At 42.9% G+C, this 13,565-nt stretch overlaps 1 protein-coding gene across 4 annotated transcripts in view; it reads left to right on the forward strand.

Annotated features, from left to right (window-relative positions):
• The window catches only part of DNAJC3 (DnaJ heat shock protein family (Hsp40) member C3), a 64,503-nt gene that overhangs the window by 11,068 nt on the left and 39,870 nt on the right, over positions 1–13,565 (forward strand). For 3 of the 4 annotated variants that reach the window (XM_073347977.1, XM_073347984.1, XM_073347994.1), the window contains exons 2-4: positions 764–874; positions 6,015–6,139; positions 8,708–8,782. In XM_073347977.1, the coding sequence (XP_073204078.1) occupies positions 764–874; positions 6,015–6,139; positions 8,708–8,782 (311 nt within the window). Of the gene's footprint in view, positions 1–763; positions 875–5,271; positions 5,491–6,014; positions 6,140–8,707; positions 8,783–13,565 lie in introns of those variants that run through there. The other variant, XM_073348003.1, reaches the window with a different exon arrangement.

Below are 13,565 nucleotides of genomic sequence, written 5' to 3' on the forward strand. Positions count from 1 at the left end.
ACACTTGGCAAACAGAATATGAAACACTGTTCTTGTCCGTGTTTGTTTAAATTCCTTTTATAATATCAAAATATGTACAATAACCTGTATTTAGGACTTGAATTTGTAAAGATCCTTAAATAAAAGAGCATGAAATAAAGTTAAAGGGAACTTCAAAAATTTCTGTGTGGACACTCAGTGAAGAGAATACAGAGTTATCCATCGCACTTTCATGATCAGGTTATTGAAGTAAATTTTAGATTTAAAAAAAAACTGCTCATGTTCATTCTGTTATGCACAGCATGTGATCCTTGTATTTAGGATTTTAATTACAACAGGAGAGGACAATGTATTTTGCTACCTTATATGGATGTAGAGAATCTTGTATGTGCAAAAGCTAGGTAGAATGTAGCTAGTGATGCATATTCAACAGCTGCTTTTAAAATGGTGGCTTACAGTACTTAGACTTTCTTCATTATAACTGGGTCTTTGGGGAGGGGCAGAAGAGTTAAGTCCGAAAGGAAACTAAGATGAGAAATGTAGCATTTTGTTTTCATGTGCTTCTGTATCAGCAATTTATTTTTGGGGTAGGGAGCTCTTGCCTGGTAACAAAATATGAACTGTCCCTTATGATTTTTATGTATTATGGAGGGAGGGGGGGAGAGAGAGAGAGAGAGAACACTCTATCCATCCCTGCCCTTTTTATTTATTTATTTATTTTTGGTAGTGTCAACTTTGCTAGAATCAAACTGTGTGATTAAAAATGTTGACTCTTCTATTTTAGGAGTCGAATGTGGAATAAATGCTGAAGTAGAAAAACAACTTGAAATGGGCAAGAAGTTATTGGCAGCTGGACAGCTAGCTGATGCCTTGTCTCACTTCCATGCTGCTATAGGTGTGTATCTGAAGATAAAATTATTTGACTGCTTGTGGTGCAGAATTTTTGTATTGAAATGCTCTATCCTTCACTCTTCCTCATAATTTGCTTAATTAATAAGCCTCCAATTCACAATGCGTGGGTGGACTGCCGTGCCCATGTGGGACCACATGGAGCCCTACTGACCTCATGGATGCGGCAAATGGGACCCCACATGGGTGTGGAAAATTCCAGGATCAGGGCTCAAACCTAGAACAGCCATAGAGTATGTGAACACCAACTCTGGGAGGTGTTGCAAAGCATGAGGCAAACTAACTGCTTGTAACCACCTGGATTGGTGTATACCTTATTACATAGGAGGGCACATAAACCTAAGCACAACATTGTGTAGGCCAAACAGATTTTTACATATTTGAATAAGATTTACTCACCTGTATTGATTTATATTTTAAGTGCAGCTTGTTTTGCATATATTTAGATGATTGTGTATTTACCCACTTGTGTAAATGTGATGACAAAATGCTAAAGAATCTGCTGTTAGTATATTGTTTTGAAGCAGGCTGTGGGCCTTATGAAGTGTTCTGGTGGGCCTTGTATGGTCCATGGGCCGTAGGTTGGGCACCTTGGGTATAATCTGATAACATGTCCCTGCTATTGTCTTGTCAAGATTAGAAAAGAAAACCAAGTTAACAACAACAAAAAAACGGGGTGTGTGTGGGAAGGTGGGGTGGGACTTATCCCTGTTTTCTTCCTCTACCCTCCTTTCCAACCCCATAAAAAATCAAGCACATACTTTTTAAAAATACTACATATTCCTTGGGTGGGGTAATCTTCCTGATTTAAGAGAAACTGTAAAGTGTTTTGAGACCTCTAGTGCTGGAATGTATTTTCCATAACTTTTAAATTCACATACTACCACTGGTGGAATGGAAGACAAGGATCGTTGCAAGTTCATGAATTTTTGAGTGTGTTCATTGCTTGGGTTGAATGCAGGCTGTGCTTTGGAATTTTTATAATCTTAAATCTGCTATTAGTTATGGTGACCAGATGTCCCATTTCTAAAGGGACAGTCTCGTATTTAAGCCCTCCTGCAGGTGTCCTGACTTTTTCTTAAAAACGGGCGAATTGTCCCATCTTTTCTGTCTCTTTCCTCCACCCCCCTCAAAATCAGTACTGGTGGGTCCTGCTGCTGGCGGATCCCTACTCGCCAGCTGCCCGCCCACTAGTGGTGGGGGCAGGTCCAGTAGCCGATAATGGGGGTGGGTGTGCAAGGCTAATGGTCGGGCAAAGCTGCAACACATGGGGCCGGCTGCTCCTCCTGCTGGTCCATCAGCACGGTCCCCGCTGCGTGCTGGCTTTTGGCCAGCAGGGCTCCTCCCTGCTCCCCCTCTTGCTGTCTTCTCCCTGCTTTGCCTCTTTGAACCCCAGCCCCACAGCTCCTCCATATTGCCCCCAGGGGGGCGTGTCCCGCTCCCAGAGCCGGGCAGAGAACCAGCCCCTGGCCAGAGTGCTCAGCTCATCAACAGCCTGGCCGGCAGGCTCCTTCCTTCCCCTGCACTGCCTCTGCCTAGGCTGGGGCAGGGCCCGGGAAGACTCAAGACCCTCTGACCCGGGGTGCTGGCTAGGAGGAGCCAAGCCCTGTTTGTGCCAAAGCCCCACACAGCACTGGCACTGGGAACCCTCTCCACCCCTCACCTAAGCTCTGAAGTGGTGGGGGAAGTGGGAAGCGTTTTCCAGACTGTTCGTGCCCTGACCCTGAAGGTTCCAGAGCATCCCCCCAGGCAGGGGCTTAGCACCCTCTTCACCTGCCCTCCGCTGCCCAGGGTCTCCTAGGCACCCTCCACTGCTGAGCCACCTCTCTGGCTGGATTCGCTGAAGCCCCTGCAGTCAGGTTCCCTGGCCCCTGGTACACAATGCATCCTTAGAGCTTAACCCTTTCCTGCCTGCGCTGGAGCCGGGGGACACAGGGAGGCTGGGTTATGTCGGTGGCCATCAGCAGCCTGGAGGTGTTAACTGCCTTTCAACACTGTGGGCAGGAAGGGACAAGCTGCTTCCAGCCACAGGGGAGCAGGCAGGGGAGAAGATGAGCTCTACAAAGACATGGGCCAGGTCATCTCTCTCTCTCACCCCCCCCCCAGCTGGAAGCAGCTCCCATCCCTTCCTTCCGCACAGTGCCAAAAGGCTGTGGCTGGCTGCCCCCTCCCACCCACCCCCCGTCCCCACCATTGTGTTGCCTCCAGGTACCAGGAGAGAGGTCCCCGGGGCCCAGCCAGGCATGGAGGATGGACCAGTCAGCCCCACTGTGTGAGAGAGGTGTACGGGAGTGTGGGTGTGTCACTTCTCCCCGTGTGTTTGTGTGGGGGGAAGGGGTGTGTGTCATCCCTCCTAGTGTGAACCCTAAAGCCTTAAAGATAAGATAAATAAAAAGAATCCCACTAGGCAGTAGTTCTTTTTAACGGGCTCAGGCAACTTCTTGTTAGTTTGAATGTTTGTACTGCATAGTTCTGATTGATTGCTGTTTACCTGAATATTAGTAATTTTACCAGGTGTCCCCTATTCAGGATAGGGAAATATGGTCACCCTACAGTTAGTTCTTTTCTTTCCTGCTGCCAATCTCTTATTTTCATGTTATTCACACTATTGTATAGGATGTATGCATACTACAGTTTTCCACTCAGACTTTTTCAAATGGAATTAATTACATAATATAACAATGTAGCATTTTGTGACCATGAAAAGAATGAATATCCATATATGCACTTGCAGTAATATCAGACCTTTGAGATTTAAATTTTCATTCAGGACTACATGCAAAAGTGTGCAGACAGTATGTGTGTCTAAATATTATTGGCTGTTAGTATTTGCTTTCAGTTTAGTTTGGATAAACTGTCATTCATCAAAGTAGGAGAGTGGGGAAGCTTTAATTCTGGATCATTCCATCCAATTACTCTTCATGGTTATAAGTGAATTTAAACTTTTATTGGGTTGGTTTTGAAATATATAGTGATAACTAAAGTAATAACTAATCTCTTCACTGTATGTGACTAGGGATTAGTAATTATTCATTGCTACCAGTGTAAAACTTGAATCTCTTGGTTAGAATTTGTTGGCTGGAAAGGAAAACAAAACTAAAGTTTAAATATGTGAGATTAGTTGTCTAAAGCTTAGTGGGTTAACATTCTATGCAATATTGTGTTCTGTGTTTCATATGATCAGAGTCCCATCTAAAAGTCTTCAACGAGTGTTTTGATCATTTTATCCTATTGGAGTTATTAATACAGGAGCAGCCTTGAGCTAATCTTCACCTTCCAAATCTTTTATTGTCTGTAGTTTTTGAATCTTCAAATTTTCTGAAATTTTTTTGGGGGAAGTATAATTTACGTATTACTTAAGGTAACTTTGCCAGGTGCACTAAGACTACCTGCATTTTTTTTGTTACCGAGCAAAGACCCTCTCATTTCTCCAGGCTTTTTGCTTGCTTTGCATGGCAGGACTAACATGTGGACAATAGCTTTTTTTTTTTTCTTCCTCTTTAGATCACAGCCATTGCAATGTTCTGGTCGCAGACATAACATGGTAAAAATCAAGCTGCTTCCTGCTTTACTCTCTTCAGTTCTGGATCTTAACATATGCTTCAGGCTGTGACTGATTGTGTTCTCTGTATGGATATCAGAGCTATTCATTGCTGTACTGGGGGCTCTGAGGCAAAACCCATTTTCTGTCTGCCAGAAGTTTTGTATCTGGTCGTGGGACAGCTCTCTCCTGCCTTGGTTGTTTTAACCCTTAATATTTTGTGTGTGTGTGTGAATAGTGTATTTTGCTAGGTGTAAGGATTATGTACAACTTGAGCTCTACATTTTTTACATAATCTAATTTTGTAACGGGACTCTATGGAGTAGTCTGTGGTAATGGATGATGACTATTTTGTTTTGGATAATAAAAATAAATGTAGAAGTCCATAGCACTAATGCAGAGTGGCCTACATCATCAAGGTAGAAAGTAAGTAACTTTTAGGCCGCTGTCATTTTTCCACTTTAGTAGCCAAATGATTTTAGAATGAAACGGAGAATGTCTCTCCTTGGTAAGACGACCTCTGGAACATTGCTGATAACAGATAAAGCTATGAAGCTCATTTGCATGCCATGAAGTTTTACAACAGTGTTCTTAGATTCATTTGTTAAACTTTGCATTTTACCCTTAAGATCTACTAAGTGAGGGTCATAGGCATCTATTTTGTGCTTCAGATGTGTTTTATTCTTGTATCCAAATCCTAGATTTGTTTTAATAATATATTAAAAAGTCTAGTGTCCTTTAGAAGTAGAAGATACCATTCACTAGTGAGTAGGCTGTGGTCCCATCATTATTCTCCTCTCTCCGAGCTAAGGACATAGCATTATTTTCCTGTATCCTTTCAGAGAAATATGCCCAGAAGTTCCTCAAATGGGTTTCCAAAGCTGGTCAGCGTGGTGGGATTCAAACAAGAGTGAACATATGCTGAACAGCATTGGCAAAGAGAACACTGGAATGGAGCTGCAGAGTCACATAGTTCCATCACGGGCATCACTTTGACACTAAGAGAATAGCTCTATCTCCAGTCCCCTAAATGTCTGTCTTCCATTGGGATAGAAATAACGGTACAGTTAAACAAACTTAAAGTTAAACGAAATATGAAGTTGCTACTGTCTACGTGTAAATTATAAAGTTATGAAAACATTGGACTATCTAAAACAATGCTGGTCATTAGTGGAAAGATGTGTATGGCTTCCTTATTTTGTGCATCTCGTATCAGATGTAGAGACCATGGCTAACAGTGAAAACATTAAATATGCATCCGAAAGTAGGCCTGCAATTTGAGATAAAAAGGGCTAGTATGTTTTAGCTTAACTCCACTGCAGAGCTGAAATATCCTTACACATTCACCTTCAAAACCCTTAGTAACATTGCTAATATTTATGTTCACATCCTATTTTCAATAATGTTAACATGAGCAAATTACAAGTGATGTAAAATATTGTCTACAAATGTTACTTTTGCTAATTGTTAAATATAATTGTCAAATTGCTTAAAATCAGGTAATGCTGCTCTTATTATGATTGCAGCTTAACTGTAGCCAAATTACATTGGGGCGATGTTGTGATTATTTCTTCTTTGCTTGCAGAAGGGGACTCTGATAACTACATTGCCTATTATAGAAGAGCCACAGTGTATTTGGCCATGGGCAAATCTAAAGCTGCAATTCGTGATTTAAGTAAAGTGGTTGAACTAAAGCAGGATTTCACATCAGTAAGTAATGATTTTTCAGGATTCCTTCAGAGTAAAAGAAAATGGTGTTCCTTTTTGTTTTCCTGTTTTGTTTAAAAGGCAGACTATTTTTTAGCTGGTGGTATAGTAAAAAAGAGAATTTAATACCCCATATTTCAGGAAGTTTAAGATTAGATACCCCAAGATACTAGTGCATGTACGATACTGAACACTCTTACACTGGATGAGAGAGAGACTAGTCTTGTCTCACTTTAACTTCTAATTTTATTACCTGGCCTACAGTAAAATGCCCAAATCCTCTGCTAGCATATCTAAGGGTTCGTAATGAATTATGAGTAAGGCTAAGTTTTATTCATGGGTATTTTTAGTAAAAGTCACGGACAGATCATGGGAAGTAAACAAAAATTCACAGCCTGTGACCTGTCTGACTTTTTTTACTAAAAATACCTGTGAATAAAACTTGGAGGCTGCCTGCAGGTGCTGGGGAGAGCGTTAGGGCTGGCAGGTTCCCTACTTGACTCCACACCTTCCCTTCCAGCAGCAGCAGAGTTTGGGTGTGGGAGGGGGCTGGGGATTGGGACATGGGATGGGGGTGAAATGGGCTCGGGGGGGGGTCCCCGGAAGTGGTGACATCCCCGTCGCTCAGCTGCTAGGTGGAGGCATGGCCAGGCAGCTCTGCACACTGTCTCTGCCTGCAGGCACCACTCCTGCAGTTCCCACTGGCTGTGGTTCCCAGCCAATAGGAGCTGCGAAGCCAGTGCTCCGGGCAGAGGCAGCCCACAGAGCTGCCTGGCCACTCCTCCGCCTAGCAGCTGAGTGAGGGGTATGTCGCCGCTTCCAGGGAGCACCCCCAGGTAAGCATTGCCCAAAGCCCACCTCACCCTGTCCTGTGCCCCAACTCCCTGCTCCCTCCCACACCCAAACTCTGTTGCTGGGGAGCATGGGGGGTGCGGGTGCATGGTGGCCCAAGACTGCCCCAGCAGCGGCTAGTGCGCCTGGAGCAGGGGCTGCCTGAGCTGTCCCTGAGCCAGGCACACCGGCTGCTGCAGAAGTCACAGAAAGTCATGGAAAGTCACAGAATCCATGACTTCCATGACAGACTCGCAGTCTTAACTACGAGTCCTCTATAAGCAGTAACATTGGTTGCCAAATCAAGAAATAAGTTACTTTTTAGGATTACCACCTACTTTACCAAAGCTCTTTCAGGCTAATTACTGGGAGATTTGTGACACTGTAATTAGCCATTTGACCAGCCTCCCTACCTGCAACCCAATTTTTTGTTCTGAACTGCAGATTATCTCCTCAAATTTTAAAATAACTATTTGGAAAGAATGAGTCGCACACAGTTTGAAAGGTAAAGATAGTTTATATAATGTTTACAGTCTTGTTGTAGCCATGTTGGTCCTAGGATATTAGACACACAAGATGGATGAGGTAATATATTTTATTGGACCAACTTCTGTTAGTGAAAGGGACAACTTTCGAGCTTTCTCAGACCTGAAGAGATTTATGTAAGTTACTCTGAGCTAAATACAAGGTGGAACAGATTTGTTATGTAGTTAAATCTGTTCCACCTTGTATTTAGCTGTCACACTCGGAGTATCTTTTCCTGACCTGAAGAAGAGCTCTGTGGAGCTTGAAAGCTTGTCTCTCTCTCACCAACAGAAGTTGGTCCAATAAAAGATATGCCCCCACCTTGGGTTTGTTTTTATATAATATTTGCTACTATGACAAATTTGTCAAGTTCTCTCCTTTAAGAGATGAAATAATTTTACAACAAGATGATGCCTTTTAAATGACCTTGTTCTAGTGAACAAATGGAAAGAGTTTCTGTTTTCCTCTCTTTCCCCACCAGATTAAAACATTTGGTATAAGAACAGACCTTAAAGTCCCAGGACTAGTTTAGCAATGTTACTATCAATAAATTATCTTGTAGTCTTTAGATTTTTATTTAACTAACTTATTTAAGAAAGGGGGACTGCAAGTCTTAATTAACATTAATAGCGCATCTAAATTAACTTGCATGAAAACTTTCTTATCCTGAATAATCAAAATTTCAGTTAAGATCCTTCCAAAATAATCTGCACTGACTTTTACAGTGGCTTCTGCTAAAGAGTCCTCATTAAATTTTCAGGTTAATAGAAGTATTAACAATAAGGACTTCTATACCCTTTTGCTGCAATCTATTGAAAAGGCTGTAAATTAAGAAAATCAAAACAGCGTAGCTGTGTTGACTAGTTATTTTACAAGTTAAACAGTTGTTTTTCTTGGTGCAGTCCTCTGATGGAGGAGTTTGGGTGGTAACTGGAGCTACACCTACATTTGCAATGATGGGTAATTACTGATCTAAAACCCTGATGTAAAAGGACATAATCATTTTTGCTAAAGCTGTTCTTGTAAGAACACAGTATAGAGGAGGGATGGAGAGAGCAGACACCTTCATATCTGCTTTTGGTTCAGTTTGTTAGATGTGGATGGGGGCTGAAATTTTCCATTTGATTAAATTTGGGGAAATTGGGTTTTAATTTTTCTTTTTGGCTACAAATAAGAACCAAGTAAAGTACAAAACTGGTTACTGTTCCATTTCAGGCAAGATTACAGAGAGGCCATTTACTTCTTAAGCAAGGAAAATTTGATGAAGCAGAAGATGACTTCAAAAGTGTGGTAAGTAGGAAGCATAGAAAACTACACCGTTGGCTTTAAATTCAGATTATAAGATTTAGGTATGGAATTTTTCTCATAACCTAAACCTAAATCCATCGTAGACCACATACATATGTAGCTGAGTTGCAGACTGCTTTTTTTTAAAGATATTGCAGCAGAGCTAAGCTAGTTTGTATGAACAAACAATGGAAAAAGTAGTAATAGAGTAATTGGGCACCTTTTTAATGAAGTTCACAATACTTTAATTTTTCCGTTATAAAGAAACAGTTCAGTTGCAAATGCCACTGCATATAAGATGTTTTTCTAAACAATATAATGAAAATAAGTCTGCATTTGTATGGTTAAGTAGATTTTATTCTGTCCCATTTTGTGTGTCACTTCAGTTATTTGACATGAGAACAATCGTGTAGTGTAGCATTTTGAAAAATATTGTCAGGTTTAAGCATGTTTACCCCTTCATCATTCCTTCTTGACATGCACACCAGGGAAAAACGTGTCCCCACAGAGAGGAAGGATAGTACAGACGTTACTGTGCTAGCCTGGGACTTGGAGGATCTAGGTTCAGTTTCTTGTCCACAGACTTCTGGTGTGACCGTTGCAAGTTACTCAGTGTTTCTGTGCCTCGGTTCTCCAGCTGTAAGATGACCTCCTTACCTCACATGGGTATTGTGAGGTGCTCAGATACTGCAGGAATGGGGGCCGTACAAGTACTGTAGAGGGTTTTTTCCCTAAAAACACGTTTGGTTTATTTTTTATCTTGTCAAGTAAAAGGTATTTATAAACCTTAAGCACACCTTACAAAAAGTAAACTGCTTCCATTCTGAGATAACATACTAGCCTCTTCCTTCTCTTCTTGTCACATCAGGCAGGTTAGGTGTAGGCCACTGAGCAAAATTCCAAAAGCTATGGGAATAGGCTGTGTTTGCTTTGCTTTTCTTTCTTACGTAGAGTTGTGTATTTTAATGATCAAGCACTTAAAGCTTTAAGGGATAGGCATTTTTTTATAACACAAAGTAAAGAAACCCTATAAATGAGTGTAACTGTATACTGTGGTTCCAGCTTTGTTCATGGAATGTGTGGAAGTACAGAGATTTGATGTTTAATGGAGACCCTTCCCATGAGTGCTTAAGACAAAAAATCTGGTGGTCATATATTCAACAATCCTTTAGTGGTATGGAAGAGAGGAGAGAGACTGGTTTTACTCTGGTTAGCTGAGTGTCTTGTCATTGTAATGGATTTTAATACTATGAGTGATTAATTACTGGTTTTGTGCATATGCCTGTGTGTGAAATTTAATGTTTCTCCAGACATTTGCTGCTAGCACCACATTTGGAAACTTTTTTTTTTGTTTTTTGCCACTAAATCAGCAAAATAGTTTTTATTCCCAGCCAAGCTTCAGAGCTCTAGAAGAGCAACAGAACACAAAGCTTAACTTTACTTTTCAAATCCTGGCTAATATAAAGTAAAGTTGTGTTTGGCTTAAACCTATTGAGTATCATATTAATAAAACTAAATGACTAGCAATTACTGCTGATATGATAGAGTGGACCATTATGCTGGAAAAAGTACAGTAGTATCAAGCCTATTACAAACTAGTTATGAATATCTGAAAAAACCCATTTCAGTTAACTAAAACATCCCACCAGAATATGACCATCAAATAATAATTATGAAAATATACACGTTTTAAAATATTTGGGAAGCTTCAGACTCTTATGGTCTCTACAAGGTAGTTGTACTTGTTCTATTTCTTTAGTTCCATAAATAACACAAACACAATTGATTTGCTTATGTGCATATAATCACTTTTACTGTTCTCTGAATTTACTGTTAAAAGCACAAACTTCAGTTAAATATGACATAGTATGTTCCTGATTTTTTTTAACCTAACAAACTGATAATTGTATAGGATAATTTAGAAGTGTTGCTTGAGTGAGTTTTAAGCTGTTTTTTAGCTGATGTTCTGTGTGTGTGGGAGGCTGGGAAAGGGGGGGAATTACCTAGCTCTCTGAAGCTGGGTGGGTTTAGACCACCCTGGTGGTTCTGCCAAACGTTCTGTGCAAACTATTTATTATTGTGTAGACCTATATAAACTAAGCTTCTCAGAAGATGAGGGAACACACTTATTGATACTATGCATTTTTTTTCTGTTGGTTTGTTTGTTTAGGAGTTTGTATGGAATGTACTTAGATGGGATAGTCTTTCTGAATGACTTCCAAGACTTGTGTATGGTAATTCCACTTTATGACCAGGGGAATGGGGAATATCTGTTACATTCATTATTAGAGGGCTATGAACCATAGCATTAAACCAGCTGCTGAGCAGCAGAAGAGTAACCAGTTGGACCTTGATGCTGCTGTTTGAAGGCGTTCTCTTGAATATGGATCAGTGCAGTCCAAGGGAACACAAAGGAGGACCTTGGGGTAACTTTCATAAAAGCATTTAAGTGACTTCGGCGCCTAAGTGATTTGTGTTGGAAAATTTTACCACTGGTCTCATCTGTCCTTTTCTCTCCCCCCCCCCCATCCATTTCCTCCTTGGAAACAACCATTGGTTCAGCTTCTAAAGCAAGATCCTTCTCCTTCCTTTAAACATCATGGGGAAGACCATATCCCTCAGTCAGAATGTCCTCTACAAGGGGACAGTCATCACAGAACTCGTGGCTCATACCATACGAAGGGCACCTTCTGACTTTCAGAAAAAGTTGCTTTGGCTTCTTTGCCTCATTCGGAAGCTGAGGGTGGGAAAAGTTTTGTCCTTATGCAACCAATGGTATTTTACCAGCAGGAGTGTTGTATGGAGGAATAGAATTTTCTCCCCAGGAGAACAATTTCCCTAGCATCCTTGAACTGAGGGGGAATCTATCCCAGCTGACTCAAACCATGGAAATCTGAGTGATGACTGGAATGTAGAACCCTTTTGGATTGCCTGTTCTTAAGGATGTTTTCTCACTGTGAATCAAAGAAACCAGTCTTTCAATCCCTCCAGGTAAGGGTCGGGGGCTCAGAGGGAGAGTCCCTGTCTAGGCTAGTCTCGTGATCTAACTACTCCCTCACCTTTATCCTCCTCAGGGAACTGTCGCTACACTTTTAAGGGGCGAGGGAGAGAAAAGCAGGAAGACCCTTCTGGATACTACAGTGACAGTAGGGGCTGCAGAGACATAAGGCCCCGCCTAAATTAATTCAGTTGGGGTTTGGATGTGCAGGGAAGACACTCTTCTTGTGGGGAAGCAGCCTCATTTTCCCCTCTCCCCTTAAAAAAATCCAAAGCAAACCAACAAAATAGCAATGCAGGCTGCTCATTCCTCCCCTCCTTCCTTATAAAACAACTGTTGGCTCCTCCTGGGCAGCTCGGATCTCTCCTTTGGAAACTCAGTAGTGTGTGATCATTAAATATTTATACCCATGTTGGCACCTGGTAAAGCCTATTTTCTTGTGTGAGTGTGGGCAAGACAGAGCCACATGTTAACCCAGGGGCGGGCAAACTTTTTGGCCTGAGGGCCGCATTGGGTTTTGGAAATTGTATGGAGGGCTGGTTAGGGAAGGGTGTGCCTCCCCAAACAGCCAGGCGTGGCCTGGCCCCTGCCCCCTATCCCCAACCTGCTTCTTACCCCCTGATGACACCCCCCCCCCGGACTCCTGCCCCATCCAACCCCCCTGTCCCCTGACCACCCTGGAACCCCTGCCCTGACTGCCCCTCACCGCCCCATCCAACCCCCTGGGACCCCGCCCCATCCAACCACACCTTCTCCCTGACCACCCCTGCCCCTGCCACTCCATCCAACCACACCTTCTCCCTGACCACCCCCGGAACCTCTGCCCCTTGCTGCCCCATCCAACCTCCCCTCTCCTTCCTGGCTGCCCCCCCCCACTGGGGACCCCTGCCCCCATTCTACCCTCCTGTTCTTGACCCCGAACTCCCCTGCCCTCTATCCAACACCCCTCCCCCCCACCCCCGGCTCCCTGCCCCCTTACCGCGCTGCCTGGAGCACTGGTGGCTGCCGGCGCAGCTGCACCAGGAGAGGCAGCCGTGCCATGCTGCACAGAGTACTGGATCAGGCCAGGCTCTGCCACTGCACTGCCTCAGGAGCTTGCAGCCCTGCTGCATAGAGCATTGCGCTGGCCGGGGTAGAGGGAACACCGGGGGAGGGGCCGGGGACTGGGAGCTCAGGGGCTTGGCAGGAGGGTCCCGTGGGCTGGATGTGGCCTGCAGGCCTTAGTTTGCCCACCTCTTGTGTTAACCAGAGGTCCCTAGTTAGCTCTAGAGAATTATTGTTCAGTGGAATGGCTATTCTGTCTCTTTGTACAGCTCCAAGGTGTTGAATAGTCAGTAGGGTTCCTCAGATGCTTCATATCTAATGTTTCCTTAGCAGACACACAGTGAAAGTCACTAGGAAAAGAGTTGGAGGATATGTCAGCGCCCTCTTCTGGGCCCTGATCCAGCACTGCAGTTAGTCAAGCACGTGATTAATTGAATTGATATAAATGGGAATATTGATGTGTTAAGTGGTTTGCAGGATCAGGGCCTCTCTGAAAAAGGGAGGCTTCATTAAATCACATGGTACCTTTCTCCATGTGTCTTTCAGCCGCCCCGGAAGAATACTCTGGCACTAGTGTGAAGAAAGTCTTTCCAAAAGCAGATGGGTGATATGTGACAGATATCAAGTTTGCTGCACCTGAGCCATGCAAAAAACTACTGCAAAGGGCCTTGCTGACAGACTTGTTTAAACTGCTTCCAGTTGTGGACATTTCATTGCACTGCAATGAATATGTTGTGAATAGAG

This window comes from Lepidochelys kempii, chromosome 1, assembly GCF_965140265.1.
Source record: "Lepidochelys kempii isolate rLepKem1 chromosome 1, rLepKem1.hap2, whole genome shotgun sequence".
Taxonomy (NCBI): Eukaryota; Metazoa; Chordata; order Testudines; family Cheloniidae; genus Lepidochelys; species Lepidochelys kempii.